The sequence below is a fragment of the Eumetopias jubatus genome, unplaced genomic scaffold (assembly GCF_037043125.1).
Source record: "Eumetopias jubatus isolate StellerSeaLion01/CBP00866 unplaced genomic scaffold, mEumJub1_p1.0 scaffold_9, whole genome shotgun sequence".
Classification (NCBI taxonomy): Eukaryota; Metazoa; Chordata; class Mammalia; order Carnivora; family Otariidae; genus Eumetopias; species Eumetopias jubatus.
The window spans coordinates 72,372,367-72,394,088 of NW_028274815.1; the positions used below are offsets into that span (position 1 = coordinate 72,372,367).

At 40.7% G+C, this 21,722-nt stretch overlaps 1 protein-coding gene across 1 annotated transcript in view; it reads left to right on the top strand.

Moving 5' to 3' along the window:
• The first annotated feature begins 5,447 nt into the window (after positions 1–5,447).
• Positions 5,448–21,722, top strand: part of FBXO11 (F-box protein 11) — an 86,863-nt gene continuing 70,588 nt past the window's right edge. Inside the window, exon 1 of the mRNA XM_028104025.2 lies at positions 5,448–6,462. Within this exon, the coding sequence (XP_027959826.1) occupies positions 6,243–6,462 (220 nt within the window). The 5' untranslated portion in view covers positions 5,448–6,242. The remainder of the gene's footprint in view (positions 6,463–21,722) is intronic.

Genomic DNA, 21,722 nt, shown 5'->3' on the forward strand with positions numbered 1-21,722 from the left:
TATAGCTTCCTTCTCCATTTGTGAACACAGCACCCCACATTTATAATAGGTGACCTTGTAGTCCACGGTTATAGCCTTGCAGCTGGTCTTCTTTGCATTTGTCCATTCCAGGCCCAAGACTCTTTAAACTTTATGACCCAGTTGCTCTCTGACCCACTGTTTCCTGCTCTAGAACTCTTTAGGTCTATTAACTTTGCTAGCAAGATCCGCTTTCCTGAAATGTATCTTAGCTGGCTTATCACTCTCCACAGATTGCTGAATCTGAAGTTTCTACTGATGCTTCCCAAAGTGATCATCTCAGGATCACAGAGGGGTCTAATATGTCCTCTGACCTATGCTCCTCCCCTAAACCCCACTTCCTCCAGCTTTCAGATTCTCCAGTCCTTGACTTAGACTACTTCGTGTATTAATTTCTGCCACTTCTTTCTCTGCTCCTGTTCCATGTCTTTCTATCATTCCAATTCCTTCCAAGGAGGCCCAGCGAGTTTTTAAATTTTAACCTGTTACTTAAACACAGCCAACTCTTCCACTGACACAGATAAACCTCCAACTGCTGTCTCCTTTCTTTTTCTTGCTAGGCCTATGCATTCGTTTCCTGACCTAATCCTTAGACTTTCACTTGAGAGGCTCCCATAGTGAAAAAATGCCAGAGCATTCTGCATCTGCCATAAGACGCTCAGTTCAAATACTGCCTGAGTGGAGAAATCCTGCAGGGAGGTCTCCCACCAACCCATGCCTGATCTTCACTGACTCTTCCCTTTGGTGTTGTCTCCAATGTACCTTGTAAAAAAAATGTCTGGTAGTATTCATTTTTTAGGCGCATTTCCTTATAACAAGAGCCTTACCTTCTTCCCTACATATAATGTCTGTGTAGTTTTTTTTTTTTTAAGATTTTATTTATTTGTTTATTTTCGAGAGGTTGGAGAGGTGGAGGGGCAGATGGAGAGGAAGAATCTCAAGCTGACTCCTTGCTAAGCACAGAGCCCAATGAGGGGCTCCATCTCATGACCCCGAGAGCACGACCTGAGCGGAAACCAAGAGTCGGACGCTTAACCGACTGTCCACCCAGGCGTCCCGTGTCTGTGTAGTTTTGAAAGTCATCGAGTAAGGCCTGAAACAACACCAGCACCAATGGCACCAGCCACAGTGGCTGACAGTTTACTAAGCCCCCACTACGCACCAAGCGTACTATAGGTATTGATTTACTCAGTCCTCACAACAATCCCATGAAGGAAGGACTATTATCACTCCCATTTTACAGATGCAGGAACTAAAGCACAAGAGGCTAAGTACTTTGCCCAAAGCTAGACAGCTGGTAAGCGGCAGAGCTCCCGGTTGGTCTTCCGCTCTGACATCTGCCCACACAGTGGTCACCTACCAGTTCTTCCATAATATATAACACGCTTCCATCATTTGGCCTCATCTTCTCTCAATGCTTGGAAATTGGGTTCTGCTTTTAAAAAGCAAAAATAAAGATTTACAACTGCCTGTCACAGCCCATCCTAAATCTTGCACATAATTAATTTTTTAAGAGTGCTATGTCTCTATTATTCCACACGGAAGGGTATTAAAGTTCAAATCTATAACTCTTTAAAGATAACCCCTATTACAAGTATCATTGGACTGTGTGCTTACCAGGTTTTCCCCCCATATACATTAAGTTTAAATCCTTAGCTCCAAGTTAATTTTCACTGCCTACCTGATAAAATATTATCTGAGCATGTACTAAAGAATGAATTTCTGCAGCTTAGTGAGATAAGTCATTCATACTCTAACAAGGATATTTTAAACAGCTGGTTATTCCTTCAGGAAAACCATATTCAGATCAAACTAATTTCCTAAATGACATAAAAGGAGTGAGCAGCTCTGAGGTGTCTTATGTAACTGACTGAGTACTGATGGCTTGGGACTAGATGATGGCATGACAGAGGAAAGGGAGGCTGAATCTCTGACATGGTAAAAATTGCCATTTAAAAATCACAGTAGGGAAGGGTATGTGCTATGGTGAGCGCTGTGAATTGTGTAAGACTGATGAATCACAGATCTGTACCCCTGAAACAAATAATACATTATATGTTAATAAAATAAAAAAAACATACAGAAAAATAAAAAATAAAATAAAATCACAGTAAATATCACCTGCTGGGTATTAAAATGATTCAAGGGCTTATTTTTTTTCATACTGCTATTGTGATAGGTTTTATAAAGACATAATTTTAAGTACACTAACCTGTTAAGCACCAGTAATTAGTTGAGAAAAACAAACACAAATGTTCTTGAAGAGAGAGCAAACCCGGGGGGAATTTAGTCCTCTGAAATTATGCTAAGTGTCTACTGCACTCATTCTGGGAGACTCCCATCCCAAATAAAAACCCCTTTATGTTTTTCTCCTGTTTTCTGTCACACATAATTTCTATAATAGCTAATTGACGGGATTATTTACTAACACAGGTGGACCTGGCAATGAGTAACACTATCTGGAATATTTGGGGTTTTTATGGAAGAATTGAGCCTATAAATACCTGTGAATAGAATGGGCACTGTACTGACAGACAGTAACTTTGCCACTAAGTAGTTATGGGATTTGGTTTTGTCACCTTACCTCTTTGAACTTTGGTTTCCCAGTCTGTCAGATACAGGAATAAAAATTAAATGATCTCCAAGGCCCATTCTAACAAGTCCCAAGTTCCACAATTCTAAGATGGCTTTGAACACTTTTGCACAAAGAAGATTCGAACATTTAATCCCATAAGGTAGACTAAAAATATGTAGGCACGACAGATATGGGGATAGGATAATACTTTTTGTTACCTCCCAATAGATGTTCCATTGTTGTTAAACTGATTTGATTATGCTTCCCTGAGCATGCCTGTGAGAGGCCGAGTCCTCTAGAAACTCAGCTTTCAGTTTAATGGCATGTTCAATATGACGTAGGGAGAATAATGCAACATTGGTGGAGGGATATGGCTCAATAGATAAGCCCAAAGCAAGGCTCCTGGCTCATCAAGGCCTACACGTGGTATTCAGGGAATCCGGAAGTTCCCGTATGTCTCCATGAAGAGAGAGAGTGGCACTGTGAGAATCAATGGACCTGCAGAGATCAGGGGTCAGTCAGTACTAAGGCTGCAGTACATACAGCAAATGGCTCATGTATGTACTTCAGTAAAGGAACCGGCATGATATCTCAAAGAAACAGAAATGACCAGTTTTGCCTCTGGGGCTATCAGTCCTGCTTTCAGACCATAGCAGCCACCCCATACCTGGCGTGGTTAACACAAGAAGCGGCAAGTGGGGCTTTGCTGATGCCATGTAAGTCTTCCCAGCCCTCAGGGCTGCTACTAACCCACCAGTCACTGTGTAAATTAGAAAAAGACACTTCCTTTCTCGAGACACTTTACTTCCACCTATCAGAAAATCATAATATACTGGTTTTGTTAGAACAAGGCATCTTGCTGCCACATGCCAGAGAACTGTCATAATAAAAATCTAGGATGCCAAAGATATGAAATCTATTCACCTTATACGGCAACCCTCAACCCCCATACATATCTTGGAATGAGAAGGAGGTGGGTAAATCTCAAAGATTCAACATCTGTTAAAAAAGAGAGAGAATGTGCGGACTCGAGAAGGTTAAACATTATAGAAAATAAACAAGCTACATTTTCTTTGTACATCTGAATTAATATAAGTAAATCCTCACGTCTGCCATGCCAAATTACAAAAGCTTTATGCCCAAGGTTTTTGCCTTTTATTTGGTATTTCCCATAGCACCTTACATAGTAATGCAGATGGCACAGAAGGAACCAATAAGTGCTTGTTCAATAAAAAAGTAAATTTTCAGAAAAATCAGAATTATGGATCCACCTATATGTATAATAGCAAGTAATTTTCCTCCACCTCCCCTTATATTTATCTGAACCAAATCTAAAATTTTACCCATTGGCACCTAGCTAAGAACCATAAAAATCTGGAGTTCTTCAGTTGTTTTCTAACAAACCCCTTCCTCAAATATTTTTTGGGGGAAGGAAACTTAGATCTAAGTTTCAACATTTTCAGGACCAAAGAGATCATCTCAGAACTACAGAATTTTTAAAAACTGAAAACAGGATTATGTCATCCCAAATAAGTTCTTATTAAAAGGTGAGGAACCCTCATTATCTAGAAAGGTAATTTGCCTAGAGTCACATAATCAAATCAGGGATTCAAACACCCTGCACAATAACGACTCATCTGTCCTTGCCCTTCACTCCCCTTTCCCCAAGTACACACTTTTCTGCCTCTCAGCCTTACTTTATCATACTTTGTAAACCGCTTAATTATCTATCTCAAACGTAGCAGCAATTGATCAAACTCAAATAAGAGATTAATCGCCCAAAGGTCTGAAAACCAGAGAATCAGGTAAACTGCCAGTTTTACCACATCCATAAAATGATAAACAAAAGGGAGAGCGGAGCGAATTGAGAAAGGGTACTTTTTCCGTCTTCACAACAAAAGCTAGGGAATAAAAACGCGTTTTCCTTGGGGACAGATTATGCTGAGGGGACCAGATACAGATACAAAAGATAATTCCTCCTGGGGTTTTTCCTTTTCCTTTGAGTTTGTGGGATCTAAAAAAAATTCTTTTCTTAAATCACATAAACAATCATAACCTCAGCACATTTACTTCCCTCCTTTTCTCACATAGTATTTTCCTGAACATTATATAGACCACGTTTCCAAACAAGAAATTGACCAAAGGTCTATTGCCTATTTACCAAAACCTTTTCAAGACTTAGGTGACTCCTCTTAGGCTACGATTAGGAAACTACTCCAACTTCGGTTACAAGCTGAAAGCTCAGTGAATTGGATCTCCAAGGTTTGCAAATACCCTCAGCTGGGCTAAAGGGCACAGAATCTCTAGCGCTCCCTACAGCTCACACTTTGAACCTACCTAACCACAGAAAACGCGAGTTACCAAGGATCGGCTCCCTGGCTCCACTTTTTTTTTTCCTGCTTAAAAAATCGGGTGAAGGTGGTGGTGGGGGGGGGGAAGGACTGAAAAGGCGAACCAAAGGATTAATCACTTCTCCCCATTACATCAGCAGCCCCCGCCCTTCCCTCCGAGCACCTCCTCTCCTAGAATCGTCGCTACGCACTAGCGCTCTCTTCGCCCACCCCCCGCTCTATTATATGCCCTGATACCTCCCCATTATCACCCGCCCCACCACACTCCCCCATCCCTCCTTCCCCCTCCTCGGCGAGGGAGGGAGGAAACCCGAGAGAGGAAACAGGGCGTTGAAGGAAGGGACTCCGCCATAAGAGCGGAGGCCCCATTGGCCTGAAGGTTGTATGGGAGCTCTCCATTGGCTGCTTGGCTGGAATCCCCGCCCATCTGCTTCCCCGCCCACTCACCCCTCCCCCCGCCGCCCCGCGGCCCTCCCCCGCGCCCCTGGCCAGCCCCGCGGCGGGGAGGGACCCACTGGGCGAGTGGAGGCTCCGGCGGTGTCAATGGCTCCTCCTGCCACGGAGCAGCAGCAGAAGCAGCGGCGACGGGGTTGAGGAGGAGGAGGAGGAGGAGGAGGAGGAAAGGTTCCTTTAAGGAGGAGGAACGACGACGCCTCTTTTTCCCTCTATCTCCTCCCTTCACACTCATTTCCCCTTCGCCGAGGAGAGAAGGGGGGGGAGGAGAGAGAAGAGGCCGAAGAAAGAGAGAAAAAATTCCTCACAGAAATCTCTTTCAGGGGGTGTGGGGGGAGGAAGAGGAAAAAAAAGAGCCGGGCGCCCCCTGCTCCCTCCCTCCCTTCTCTCCCTCTCTTCTCCTCCTTCTCCCTTCCTCGCCCGCCCGCCCACTCCCCCCGCCGCCGGAGACGCCGCTCGGGAGTCGGCGGGACCGGAGTCTGTCTCCTCACCCGCCGACGCCGCGCTTCGCCTCGGGATCCCCAGGCGGGCGGACGCCCTTTCTTTCTTTCGCTCTGCCCGTCTTTCTGTCTCCGTCCCTCGCGGCCGCCCCGCCCGGCGGCCTCGGCCTTCCCCGTGCGTCAGGCCCGCCCGCCCGGCCTCGCTCGGTCTCTGTCTCCGCGGGCCTTTCTCTCGGACTCGGGGTCTCGCTTGCCCCCTCCGCCCTTCCCATCTCCCCTTCCCCTCGCCCCCTTTCCTTCCTCCCCCTCCCCACCCCCTTCTCCTGCCCCGGAGCTCGCAGTGCGTGTGCGTGTGTGTGTGTGTGTGTGTGTCCCTCCGCCAACGCCGCCACCTCAGCCCGGCAAATGAACTCCGTCCGAGCCGCCAACCGGAGACCCAGGCGAGTGTCGCGGCCGCGCCCGGTGCAGCAACAGCAGCAGCAGCCCCCGCAGCAGCCGCCGCAGCCGCCCCAGCAGCAGCCGCAGCAGCAGCCTCCGCCGCCGCCGCAGCAGCAGCAGCAGCCTCCGCCGCCGCCACCGCCGCCTCCGCCGCTGCCTCAGGAGCGGAACAACGCCGGCGAGAGGGGTAAGGCCGCGCTCCCTCCCCGCCGCCCGCCGGCTCGGGCGCCGGCCGGCCGGGACCCGCGGGAAGGAAGGCCGGGGCGGGCGGGGGAGGCCTGTGCGCCCCGGGGGTGGGAGACGGCGGCCGAGCGGAGGCGGGTCCGCCGGTGCCGCAGTGTCAGCTCGGCCCGGGCCCCGGCTGGCAGGAAAAGCCGCGGCTTCCCCACTCGCCCGGGCTCTCGCTCAGGCCGCGCTTTGTTTGGTTGCGGGGGCTCGGCACCCTCTACCCCCACCCATCCTTTGGCTTCTCGCCTGGCTCACGGACCCCGCAGGAGTCTGTTGGTGGCTAGGGTGGGGGGAGGCAGAGGGTGGGATTTCCCCCTTTTCTAAAACTGCCTTCCATGGTTTAGCCTCCCCCTTCCTCACAGAAGGTGGGGGGAACAACTGGGAGTGATCGGGCGGTGGGGCTGGCTGGGGAACTTGTTTTCCCCCTTTTCTCTGTTAGCCTCCCCCTTCCTGTGGAGGAGGGGGAAGGGGGGGAATCCGAGTGGTCTGTGGTGTTGGCCGGGGAACTTGTTTCCCCCACCCCCCTCCCTAGTCACGGGGTAGGGGGAGCAGCGACTACTCTCCCAACCCCTCAGTGTTTACTGCGCAGTTTGGCTTTAGTTACAGAACCCTTGGGAAGGACCCGTTAAATCAAGACCTTTAAATAAATAAATATAGAATCCATCGGCCATTTCCAGCCCCCTCCCTCGCGTGCGGTGCAGTTACCCTTCCGCTCTATCGACCACCCCTCTCGCCTGTCCTCCCCTAGCGAACCCCTACGCCACCGTGCCACCCTCCGTCTCCTAGTGGGGTTTGAACGCCCCTTGCTTCCAACTGGCCCCTTGGGAGAGAGTGAGTGTGTGCTGTGTCCAAGGCCTAGTGAAATGTGTCATTTGGACCCAACTGTGCTGCTCTGTCTGGTAACCACCATTGTCTAAGGGCTGAGGCTCCCGGGGGTTGGATTCTTGGTTTAGCAAAAATAATGTTCAGTTCTACTTTGATGATGTGGTTATTTTGGGAGGTTTATGAGGTAGGGTGTTGCACCTTGGTCTCCAAACGTAACTATTCTCTTTATTAATTAGCTGCTCTCAGTGGGGGTGGAGGTCGGTACCATATTTATGTGTACGGTTGTTGTTTTAAGGAGGAGGGGAATTGTTAGGAGACATTTTGCGTGTTTTCGTTGGAGGATTAAGGTTAATTTTACATGCGTTGGTTGTCACACCTCCTCTGATTAAGGGAATTGAGATTAAATGCCTTTTAAAAATTAGACATTGTTTCCTTAAAAACTGTTTCAATGTTGTACTGGACGAAAATATTTAAATGGAAAAGAGAGATGATAATCTGAGAAATACTTCAAAGGGTTTTCACTAGTCACTGTTACAGATAGTCCTTGAGAAAGCAGTTTGTTATACGTTGCTTGAAAGAATGTGATGTGTCAAGCCAGTTAGAGGTCTTGTATAACATTATTTGCTATTGGCAAATATGTTTTAATGATTCTTTGATACGTTTACCATTTTTTTTGTAAATTAAAAATATTTGTAGTTTCATCATTTCCTTTCACATTTGCATATCAGGGTTTTCCTGTGTTCCATTCAAATAATACCCAAGTCTCCTTCCACTCTATGTTGTGTCACAAAATTTTTTGAGAAAACAGTGACACTAGATTGAAATCCTGGTATAGTAAGGATTTAATTGCTAGAAGTAAGTAAGTGTTTTCAAGGTGTACTGATTTGTTCATACCATTAGGGCTGAATCAAATCTGTTTGGCCAAACTTAATTTAGTCTCATTGTGTATTTTAAAATATTTATTCTGAATCTCCTTTTCATGGTGTGTGTAATTTCGAACTTAGTTGAGGTACTTTTATCTTGGATACTTTTCTTCATTTGTGTGAATTATTAGCTGCTAAAGCCTGTTTCCTTTTGAAGTAAAGTGACTTGGTTGTTGGCATTGACATGCCAGAGTGTCAGTTTTCTTTTCATTCATGTGCGTAAGCTGACTGACAAAGATGTTCATGAAATCAAGATTTCGGTATGTACCTAACCAGATAGTAAATCAGATGCACTGTAGAATTGTTGCTTTGCTGCAGCTAGTAGAAACTGTTCTGGAGATTCTATGTTGGCACAGAGGGGAAAAGAACTTGCTGATTAGCCTTCAGGGAAAAGGCTGTGGGTCTTTTAGAGGGCAAATAAATGGCTTTAAAATGAATAAAACATTAAGCTAAATCAAAAGACTAGTAAAGTTTTTGCCAGATTTATATAAAAAATGTAATTCTTCAAAAATTGGCAATTTGATTACTTTTTTAAAATGTACAGTTTACATAATGATCAGAAGTTAGCCAAAAGGAATACTTTTTATTTTAAAAGTTTTATGGAGCTTGCGGAGTGTCACTATTTCTGGTTTGGATAGGAGAGATGTTGTTGTTTGTTTAAGAATATGCTGGGTTTCATAATTTTGACAAGGTAATTAAGGAACTACAGCTAACACGTGTGTGTTTTACTTTTTTTTTTTTTTTTTTTTTACTATTAATGGCTATGTAACTCTTACATTAGGGTTTGGATAGAGTTACATAATAGTGGATCAGACAGCTTTCCTGGTCAGGAATTGAAGTCAGACTCACTGTTTTTAAGACAAGTGAAATCTGTCTCTATATTTCATATAAAGGATGGATTTTTGGCTTTTTAGTGGTAATAGAATAGTTACAAGATAGTATTTTTTTTCAGGCAGAAATTTTGTCAGGGCTGGCTTTTAGTTGCTTATTCACCCACAAGTTAATTCGTCTAAAAACTTCCTTGATATTCCTTAAACACACACACACTCTCTCTCTCTCTTTCTTGTGTATGTAATGGCCAATTTGAAGTAGAAAGGAACAGTCTTCTAGAGTGAATTTTTATAAGGACTTTTCAAGCCTTCCATGGGGGAGAATTACTTATAACCCACATTGGGAAATAATTGGCCTGGGTGTTTCATGGAATGCTGTCTTCACTCATGTTATCTGAAATGGCCCACTGTCTTAAGATGGAATACTAATCATTATATGTTTTGGTCTTTTAGTTTAAGTTCCAGAGTTTAGGATTTCACGTACTACTTTAGTAGAAAGTAATTTGTGTTGCGCATAGGGACACTTTGATAATACATTTCAGACTCCGTGAATCTGGAAGTAGTGTGGGGTTAGATTTTTTTTATTTATTTTCTTTTAAAAACCCTAAAAGGATTTCGCTTTTGCACCTTGTTCTGCTGAATTTATTTTAATATCTCTTTGCTAGTTTTTTTTCTAGGAGAAGTATGAGGAAAGCTTATAAGCCTGAAGAAGTGCTGTGTATTCTGAGCACTTTTAGCTTGTAGTTAAAATTGATTACTTTGAATAGGTAATAAATGCACAGAATTTAAAATTCCAGAGTTTCTTGCCTACACCTGCCTCACATACCAGATTCTCCTACTTGGAATCAATCACTATTATTAGTTTCTCATTTATTATGTTTTAATAAAAGATGAAATTTGACAACTGAAAATCTTGATATGGAAGTTTTTGAAAATAGGTGTAATTTCTTTCTGTAGAAAATTCATAAGATTCTTTTGAAGTTCTGAAATTTTAACTATGTGATAATTTATAGTTAAATTTAATGAATACAATATATTAATGGGTATTGCTATTAATTTCTAGTCTGCAATAATTGTACAGAGTAAAATAGTAATCAGTCTTTTTAATTTCATATTTGTGGAATAAAAATCTCACCTGTGACCCTGGAACTACAGGGTTTTGTTTTAACTAAACTTATTGAAGTAATTGAGTTCATATAGTATTACATGAAACATTCCTGATGGAGCTTCTTTATTTGTAATATGCAGCAACCAGGAAACTCTTTAGCGTTCTAGTCATGCATGCTAATCATACTTTCTGTGGGCTTATTCTAGCTCATGATATTTTACCTTCAGGTTCTTCAGAATAAGGAACTTACAGAATACAAGAATAAGGAACTTCTGCAACCTTTTTTGATAGAAGAGTTCTGGACAAGGGACATGATTTTTTCCTGTTTTAGGAATTAAGTACTGTAGGGCATTGCTCTCCCTTCTTGTGGCTAAACCTTCAAAATTTTTACATCCATGAAAGGAGAGATGTCACCCATTTTTTTGTGTGTGTTTGGGGAGGAGAGCCTGTTTTCTCAAAGCTTACAAATTCTTTGAGGGGTAGGAATGAGATAGTGACAATGCCAGTGGTAAAGTTGTGCTGATGAGGCTTATGGGTTGTCACTATACTGCTTTTCTCTCTTTACTGGAAGTTCTGGCAAACCCACAGACAGATCAGCCAACTTGGAGACGTACCAGGTAAAGCAAGAACTACCAGTAGATCCTGACCTGTTAGGACCCCTGGACTTAAATTTGTCAGAATTCAGGGCTAGCGAGTATTATTCTAAGCCCCCCCCCCCCGTTTGTCTTAATTTTGAAGCTAAACAGTCTATAATTATTTCAACTTGAGGTTTTTTTATTGTCCTCCAATTTATTCCTAACTAATAAGTTACTCTTATTTTGTGTCTATCTTGTCCCACTAGTCTCTGAAGGGTTATTTTCTTTTAGACTACTAATTTAATCAGCCCTTTGAATTGCATTCTCAACTTCCAGAGAATTCCAGTTTATGTGAGGTTGCTGACCAGGTACACCCAAACTGTAGTTGTTACCCTTTGAAAATAAAATTCTAAAGAAGCAAAATATGAGTTGAGACAGTTGGACAGTATGATAGAGCTCAGAGTTACAGCTAGCTAAATGGGGGTTCTGATCCTGACTACACCATCAACAGGCTTTTTGACATGGGGCAAGCAGTGTAAACTCTTGGAGCCTTACTTCTTTATCTTTAAGATGGGGATGATAATACTTGCCTTATGGAATAATTATTGCTGAGAGATTTAAGTATCTATCACTTGAGAGATGCTCAGTGAATGGCAGCTTTTAAAAATATTAAAAATAATAGTAAGGAATGGAATCGGTTGTATATAAAACTAAACCCAAGAGATAAAATGTGCATGAGTCATTAGTTTCTGGCATACCCGAAAATGCAATCTAGGTGACTTCGTATAACCTTAGGGAGACTGGTTTATAATTATAAGAATGAATTGAAATAGTCTTTAAAGAAAAAGTAAGGAGACAGAAGAAATTGGTATTGAGAAAAATAATAATAAACATAGGCCTCTTTCTGCTTATGTACTAGAATCTATGCCAGATACTTTCTTAGACACTATGTCTTTTAACCCTTTTAGCAATTCTGTAAGATAGACAATCAGCAGTGAGTATTCATAGTAAATAGCAGAGAAGAATTTCAAAATTGATTTATATCACTGAGTCTTCCCATAAACAAGAGGAGATAACAAAATGCATTTGGCAGAATGTCTTCATCATATTCAGGGGACGGAATAACCTAGTCTTTGAAGCACATCTGTCCCCTATCTTAACACCTCTATTTTACTGAAAGCTGGTACAGTATAGTCTGATGCCATTGATAAACATCTGCTTTCACGTTTTCTTTTTTTTTTCTTTTTTGATTTTATTTATTTATTTGAGAGAGAGAATGAGAAATAGCACAAGAGGGAAGAGGGTCAGAGGGAGAAGCAGACTCCCTGCTGAGCAGGGAGCCCGATGTGGGACTCGATCCCGGGACTCCAGGATCATGACCTGAGCTGAAGGCAGTCGCTTAACCAACTGAGCCACCCAGGCGCCCTGCTTTCACGTTTTCTAAGTAACCTTCTGATCATAATTTTACCTCTAATGTAGATCTGTCTCTGGAAGAGATTGCACTGATTGGCCAGCATGTTTTTCCAGCTTGTTGAGATCACTAAGCATTCATTGTACAAAAAGGGGTAGATTTCCCCTGGATAACTCATAAATTATGAGTAAAAGGTGTTAAGTCATTTTAGCTCATGGTTATAGACTAGACTATTTCAGGAAGGAAAAAAATATGAGTTCAATTATTCTTCAGTGGTAATTTTGACAGGTTTGTGGACTGAATATCCTTTTGTCACCAAAGCTTGATGTCTTTAGATGTCTAGCCTGGGGCTTTTATATATGTTAGGTTAACGCAAGAAATGTGTGTAAACTTAATCCTTAGAAAATAGAGAAATGAAACCAACTAACTTCTCTTATAATTTATTTTAGTTTAAGGAAATATCAAAAATATTTGCTTTAAAAATGAATAGATTGTGTATTTTTTTGTTCTAAAAAACCCCAAATAAGATAGTATATGAAAGCAAATTTAAGTTCTGTATGTTAGTGGCTTAATCTCCCCAGTTTCTAAAGACCCAGTTGTCAAATATTTAGCCCTTGTAACGAATGGAAAATTGTGTGACTATGTTCAAAAAAAGAAAAAAAAAATGATTAAATGCCGTTCTCTCAACTGGTGGCTAAACCTTTAAAAACAATATGGAATACTTCCACATCTTATGAGAGAAGAGGTACCATTCATCTTCTTTGTGAAGAGAGCCTACTTTTCTGTTTTCTCAGAGCTTTGAAATTGAGTGATAGAAATGGAGTAATAACCTGTGCTTTAAAATTACTTTTCTGGTAATAGTGAAAATCTTAGCTTCACTGTTTTCTTCTGGTGTGCAACAACACTCATTTTCCAGATGGTCAAGTTACGTTGTGTCAAAATTTTTTTTTCCTCAGAGCAGAATTAACTGGCTATTATAGGGATTCAATCTTTGGCATTGATTTCTTTAGTACCATGTATTGATAACGGACTTAAATCAGTTTAGCCTTTGCTAGTTTGCTGACTTGAGTTTAGATACGAGAATTCTTTTTACACTCAAGTATTGATTTTGTATCTTACATCCAGAGTGTATAACATAGTATGTATAAGACCACATGGCTTTATGAGAATCTGACACTTAGGAGGAAGCAAGTGGGGAAGAGGAAGAACATAGAACTCTTTTTTTATTCACCTGTTATATTTTGAGTTGGACAGGGTTGGTATATATACGTCATTAGTAATTGTTTCTTCCCACATAATCATACATCCTTGGGGAAAAAAACAGGCTTTAAGGAAAATTAGAAGTGATGTAGAATTTAACAAATGGAAAGTAGAAATCATTCCAGGTTTGTATCATGGCAGAGATAAAGGATCAAAGAAGAAGTGTTTGAAAGAAATGGGGGTGGGTGAGGACACTGTGTTTTGAAATTGAATGTTACTGGCAAAGTGACTGTATGGTAAAAGAAATTGTGGAATCACTCATTTTTCTGTTAAAAGTAGCCACAGATCTACTGAACAGTTGTATGACTGATAACTTCATGATCCTTTGAAATGCATTTGCATTTTTAAGAAACTGATCACTTAGTCAAATTTTGGTATTTTAGACCCAGTAAAAGAGATAGAAATAAGTGATTTGGACAAAGACCTTTTGGATAGGAATGCTTCCTCATAGACAGAATAAGCATGTAGGGGCGGAAGAGTCTTGCAAGAATCACTTACCTCACATATTCATTGTTTTTCCTAATCTACTTCTGACCCTAAAATTTTTCTTAAAAGTTTCACTTTTTATTTTCTCAGAAGACTTAATTTTGGGTTGGGGATGGGGATGGAGAGAAGAAAAAGAATTAGAGCAGGTAGGAGTGGCAGTATGTATGGGTCATTTAAATTAGCAGTGGTCATTTGAATTAGAAACAGTCTATATATAATTATGTACGTATACTATATATAACTATATTTAAGTTGTCAAAATAATTTTATTAGGTTTTTTAAACTAAGGTTTTATTTTTTTTATTAAAGATTTTATTTATTTATTTGACAGAGAGACACACTGAGAGAGGCAACATAAGCAGGGGGAATGGGAGAGGGAGAAGCAGGCTTCCCGCAGAGCAGGGAGCCCGATGCGGAGCTCGATCCAGGACCCTGGGATCATGACCCGAGCCGAAGGCAGATGCCCAACGACTGAGCCACCTAGGCCACCCCTAAACTAAGGTTTTAATGAAAGTATACAAGTGCACAAATCATTGGTGTATTACTTGATGACTTCACACAAAGTAAGCATATCTGTGTAGCCAGTAATACTAGATCAAGAAATAAACACTACCAGCATCCCAGAAGTGGTATTCATTCCCATCCCAGCCTTCCCACTCATTATCCCCAATCCTATTTTTCTAACGGCTGGGATTAGTTTTGTCTCTTGAACTTTATTTAAATGTAATCACCCGGTATGTATTCCTATGTGTCTGGCTTCTTTCACTCAATATTTGTTTCATCCATGTTGCTTGTAGCAATAGTCTGTTCATTCTTGCTGCTGTATAATAGTACATTGTATGCGTATACTACAATTTATTCATTGTACGATTAAAAGACGGAGTTTTCATCTTTGGCTGTCAGAAATAGTGCTCCTATGAGCATTTTTTTTTTTTAAAGATGTTCTTTATTTATTTAAGAGGGAGAGATTGAGAGAGACAGCATTAGAGGAGAGAGGGTCAGAGGGAGAAGCAGACTCCCTGCTGAGCAGGGAGCCTGATGCGGGATGCGGGACTCGATCCCGGGACTCCAGGATCATGACCTGAGCCGAAGGCAGTTGCTTAACCAACTGAGCCACCCAGACGCCCCTCCTATGAGCATTTTATGTATATCTTTTGGTGAACACATGTACACATTCCTGGTAAGTTTTATACCTCAACATTATACCATTAGTTATCTTTTCTCAGAGGCAGAGCTTCCATTTTTACATGGGAGGTAAAATAGCTTTAAGACAGATATGAATATGGCATCTCATAAGTAATGTTGCTAAAACGATTTTATTTCAGATATTAATGTTTTTCTTAAGTCTTTTGGTAGGTATGCTGTAAGTCCAGCATTAGAAAGTTTACCCATTAACTTAATACACTATAATTTTCCCCAAAGGTTGTAAGTTATTTTGAGGAGGAAGGAAATCTTTTTTTTAAATATAGGAATTTTCAAAAATACTGTGTACTTTAATGTGTGATTCTAAGCCTTCATTCCAGAAATTATTTCTTTTTGCTACTGCCGTACTTCTGTTTCTCCATTTCAGTTTGGAATCCTGTTCCTTACTACTTTTAAGCTTATCCTTTTAACTCCTGTGAAAATATTCTGCTTTTATTTGGTTGATTGTTTCCCTTTCTTTCTACATACCTTGATTATAAATATAAAATTATAAAACTTTCATGGAAAAATTGGGGCACATTTTGTTTTCAAGTTGTTTTTCTAGTCCTTGGCCACATCTGTCAGTTCCTGATATAAGAAGAAGGTGTAAAAGGGCTGCCTCCTCATCTCTGCTGCTGAAGTGCTAGTTAGTGGTTTATAAGCTCATATTCCCCACCATACAAATATCCCCAGAATGACAGGCCATCAGTGACTGAGACGGGTTTCTGTTTTTAAGGAATCCCTTGCATGAAATTGATGATATGGTAGCCTTAGATACCAAAAAGAGTAAGATCTTACTATTTTGTGTCTGATCTTTTAGCACTTAGCAGTTCAGTGTTAGTGCTAACAGTTGTTCTTTCTTGTCCACAACAAGCAGAGTGGAGGAGACCCCTTCCTCCCTCCCTTCCTCCCTCCTTCCTCCCTCCCTTCCTCCCTCCTTCCTTCCCTCCCTCCTTCCCTCCCTCCCTCCCTTCCTTCCTTCCTTCCTTTTTTAAATAACATAGCCACATTGAGTAAATGTTGCTTTTAAGTTTGGGGAGAAGGAACCTGAGCTTTTTCATCAAAGTGGCTTTTTTTTTTTTAGAGAAACTTTTTTTTTTTAAAGATTTTATTTATTTGAGACAGAAAGAGAGCACATGAGAGGGGGGAGGGTCAGAGGGAGAAGCGGACTCCCTGCCGAGCAGGGAGCCCAGTGCGGGACTCCATCCAGGGACTCTGGGATCATGACCTGAGCCGAAGGCAGTCGCTTAACCAACTGAGCCACCCAGGCGCCCTTCTTAGAGAAACTCTTAACTATAGAGAACAAACTGAGGGTCGCTGGGGAATGGGGTAATTGGGTGATGGGCATTAAGGAGGGTATTTGATGTAATGAGCACTGGGTGTTACATGCAACTGATGAATCACTAAATTCTACCCCATATCTACTATATGTTAACTAACTTGAATTTAATAAAACCAAAGATAAAAAAAAAATTCTAGAATGGTTTCTTAATCCAGTTTCTAAAGTAGCGTATTTTGAATGAGGTGACTTCTGAGATGCTTTAAAACTTTATCATTTAAATTATCAGTATAATCATTGAGATCTGAATTTGTTTGGTATTATACAGACATGGTTCTTGCTTTTACGGAACTTATGGTTGAGTTAGAGACTAACATTCAAAATCAAAATGAATTGAAAATAAGCATGTTGATACTGTTTTCATTGTCTTCTGATAAATATTTTTAAGGATACACACACGTATATACATACACGCACATACATACATACATATACCACACCGGAGTTTTGTTTGTAACCTTATCTGTCCACTTTTCCAAGACCGGAGACTGTTGGAGAGTCATCTGTGAAATGCTATTAAGATGAGGGTTTGTAGAAGAAGATAGCAGGAGGGGAAGAATGAAGGGGAGTAAGTTGGAGGGGGAGACGAACCATGAGAGACTATGGACTCTGAGAAACAAACTAGTTCTAGAGGGATGGAGGGTGGGGAGATGGGTTAGCCTGGTGATGGGTATTAAAGAGGGCAAGTTCTGCATGGAGCACTGGGTGTTACGCACGAACAATGAATCATAGAACACTACATCAAGAACTAATGATGTAATGTATGGTGATTAACATAACAATAAAAAATTTTTAAAAAAGATGAAGGTTTGTTATGACCCCTTGCTGTCTGATACATGTTCTACCCTTTAATCATTTATCGAATTACGTTTGTGCCACAATTAGAAAGTTGTTGCCTGGCTGTCTCAGTTGGTAGAGCGTCCAGCTCTTGCTATAGTGGTTCTGAGTTCAAGCCCCACTTTGGGCATGGAGCCTACTTAAAAAAAAGTTGTTGCAGCCCAGAGTTTAAGCTAAGTTATAGCATGCTTCTGTATATGATTAAGAAAGAAACATGTGGCTAGTGAAGGAAATTACCTGCAGAGTTGGGGTAATTCATCTTGTTTTCATGGTGTCTTCTTCATTGCATTCATTGTTTAGCCTTTATATCTAGAAACTGAAAGTAGACAGGTTTAAATTAGATTATATGTTGCCAGAATCTAAGATCTTCAGTTGCAGAGATAACAACACTTTAAGTTTCTTCATAACATCTGTAGTCCCACATACAAGTAGTTGTAACTCAGGGTGCCTTTGTGGATTTTTTTCTGATGCTGTCTTAGTCTCTACTGCAACGTCTTACAGGGAACCTGTCCTCTATTTCTGAGTCATTTGATTTGAGAACCTTTTAGCTGAAATCTTTAAAGCTGAAAAACTAAGCTGAGAGATCTGGGTCTAGTGAGCTTGTCCAGGGTTTGTAAAGTCAAGTCTGGTTTTAGAGGACTAGAAAAATGTTACATACCAATCATATACATGCATTGAGAACACATACAGTATGCTCTCTGAAACTTGGAATATGCACTCTTGATTTGTGAAATGTCTAAAAAATTTTGGTGAAATGTTAGTGTCTCGGAATGGAGGTGAGATGATTTTTGTTACTCTTTCTACATTTCTGCACAGATTCCGTATACACATACTGTATATGGAATCTGGAAGGAAAGAGGTTTGTATTTTTAAAAAGATTTTAATAGTTGTGATTGTGATGTGAACTTACAGTATTTGGTCTGATGATAAAGTTCTCACATAGGTATTTTAAACTTGAGTAAGAGCTTAAAATTTCTCAGTGCTCTGTGTTTTAACTGCTTATTTATTTATGGACATTTTTAGTTTGTATCCACAGCAACTTTAGAATAATAATTGCTTATATATATCATTTATAGGAGATGAGGATAACTAATGATAAAGTCAGAATTCAGAATTAAAAACAAATTGGTCACTTGAGACTGAGCCAGTGATTCTGTCTTTCTAGGATAAGTTTGTGACGATAGGTTATGTAAATACAAATACATAGAAAAAGTATTTTAATTACTTGCCTGGCTGAATGATGGAAATTTAGTGTGCAAACTATTAGAAAAGCAGAACTTAATACTGGTCATAACAGGTGGCTATTTCTTTTGTACCCTGGTGGTATGGACTCATGTCAATTTGATAATTTTATGTGGAAGATATTTTCTTCTCACAAAACTGGAGTTAGCCCTGAAAGAATTAATGACTGTCAATTTATTAAGTTGAAACAGATTGCTAAGGGAAATTGTTTCACCATTATCAGTTAAAAAAGAAACAACAAACCAACCTTCCCTTTCTAAGATACTGTATTCTTAAAAGTTTTGGATTGTGGGACCTAATGTGTTTGAGAATAAATAACCCGAAGTGGCTTTCAAAAAATATGGGTCTTTGCAGCCTAAAATTAGCTATTAGATTTGGAATTAACTTATCTCACATTTGACCAGTCTTTTGATCATCTTACAGACTACTTGTAAACCTTAACCAAGAGAAAACATTTTCTTATTAGAAAATATACTAAAAACCTTCATTGAAATAGGTGAATGTTTTTGTTTTGTTTTTAAAGGGGCTTTGGGGCGCCTGGGTGGCTCAGTTGGTTAAGCGTATGCTTCTTCAGCTCAGGTCATGATCCCAGGGTCCTGGGGTTGAGCCCTGTATCGGGCTCCCTGATCATTGGAGAGTCTGCATCTGCCTCTGACTCCCCCCCCCCTTGTGCTCTCTCGCTCGCTGTCCCTCAAATAAATAAATAAAATCTTTAAAAAAATAATAATAATAGGGACTACTAGGGGCACCTGGGTGGCACAGTTAAGCATCTGACTTTTGCTTTCAGCTCAGGTCATGATCTCAGAGTTAGGAGATCAAGCCCAGCATCAGGCTCTGCACTTAATGGGTAGTCTGCTTTTCTCTCCCTCCCCCTCTCGCCCCCCCATGCTCTCTCTGTCTCTCAAATAAATCTTAAAAAAAAAAGTAGGGATTACTGATAAGGTTTAGGGCAGATCAGTCATTAAGTGTAGATTCTAGATAGTAATCAGCATAGTTTTATGAAGAGCTGATTACAGATGAATTTACAGTATTTTCCTGAAACAGTGACTTCGGTAGCTGAAGAAGGAACAAAAGGAATATAGGTGGATTTAAATACAGCTTTTATTTTATGAAGTAGTCATATTGGTGTTGTAGTTGGGAAAATTTTACAAGTTGTATTATATGGAAGCTACAAGTTACAAAAATAGTGCTAACCATTTGCAAATAGACATTTAGTAAATAGTTATTTCTGTTTCCCTTCAGCTTCCTTCTCTGGACCAAGATTTGTTCGTATAATTACTAATTTAAGCTATTGAGCATATTAAGTTCATAGATTTAAAAAAAAATGGGCTGGGGTTAAGTACCTGAAAAACCAAGAATAGAAATCAAATTACCTTGAATGGTCTGTAAAGAAAAAAAAGTGCCTTCATCTTTGTAGAAACAGCAAAAAAGTGAGTAGTCGCTTAGAAATGTTGAACCAGAACTAAGTATAGCAGAAAACAATATGGACTGCAGTTGAATGAATCATCCTAAAGTGTGTTTTTGTGTGTGTAAACACATGATACCATTTTATAGTAATAAGACTTGTAAAATGTTGAAGTGGTTGAAAAATATGTGTTAGAAAATTTTGGGGGGGGGCACCTGGGTGGCTCAGATGGTTAAGCGTCTGCCTTCGGCTCAGGTCATGATCCCAGGGTCCTGGGATCGAGCCCCCCATCGAGTCCCCTGCTCCTTGGGAGCCTGCTTCTCCCTCTGCTTCTCTCTCTCTCTCTGTCTCTCATGAATAAATAAAATAAAATCTTCAAAAAAAGAAAAAAATTTTTAAAGATTTTATTTATTTGACAGAGACACAGCGAGAGAGGGAACACAAGCAGGGGGAGTGTAGGAGGGAGAAGCAGGCTTCCCACGGAGCAGGGAGCCCGATGTGGGGCTCGATGTGGGGCTCTATCCCAGGAGCCTGGGATCATGACCTGAGCCGAAGGCAGACGCTTAACGACTGAGCCACCCAGGCGCCCCGTCTATTAGAAAAATTTAAGTGTTATTCTAAAGAGGGATTAAGCTAAAGGGTGGCTAAACCTTTCACATGGTTGAAAGTAATTTTTTCTTTTTAAAGATTTTACTTATTTGACACACAGAGCACAAGCAGGGGGAGCAGCAGGCAGAGGGAAAGGGTGAGGGAGAAAGCAGGCTCCCCACTGAGCAGGGAACTTGATATGGGGCTGGATCCCAGGACTCCAGGACCATGACCTTAGCTGAAGGCAGAAGCTTAACCAGCTGAGCCACCCAGGCGCCCTGGTTGAAAGTAATTCTTTTTTTTTTTTTAAGATTTTTTTTAATTTATTTATTCATGAAAGAGAGAGAGAGGCAGAGGGAGAAGCAGGCTCCCAAGGAGCAGGGAGCCCGATGCGGGACTCGATCCCAGGACCCTGGGATCATGACCTGAGCCGAAGGCAGATGCTTAACCATCTGAGCCACCCAGGTGTCCCAGGTTGAAAGTAATTCTTAAAGATGTTGCTCAGTTATTTTTCCGTATGCTCAGAAGACAGCTGGGGGAAACGAATTTAAATTATTAGATTGATGATTTACCCTGGTATAAAGAACATCTGGTAAACATCTAAAGTAGGTCACTAAAGAAGAAAATATACCTTGCTTTTTTGGTGTCAGCTATTAGGATTAGATACTTTAATTACCTTAGCGATGGTAAATTAGTTAGAAATTTTAGAATGTTGGATATAAAACTATAGTCCCAATTCTTGAGGTTTATTTACTTGTTCAAGGTGGTGGTTGGAATTAGAGCCCTAGTCTACTGACTTCCAGGCAGTGATGGTGGTTATCATTCTGTTCATTTTCAGTTTAGTGATTTGTTAAGCCTATTGATCTGATAGTTTTCTGTAATTCCTTAGTTGAACTAAACAAAAGCTAATTTTTTAGAATACTTGTGCTCAGTAACTTAAAAAAGATATGGAAGTAAATTTTAATAGCTTATTTCTTATAGATCGACTTAATATTTTAAGTCTGTACTGGTATAAAAAGAAGGCAGTTGTATTATTCAGTATAAGGTGAACCATATTGATAATAGATTCATGTAAAGATTCCCAGGGCAAAGTTCTTTTCCACTGTGAATTCAAGTGCCCATTTATGATAATGGTATTTCAGATCAATAAGGAAATTATTTATTAATCAATAAACGATATTGAGACTATTGATTATTCATTTAGAGAA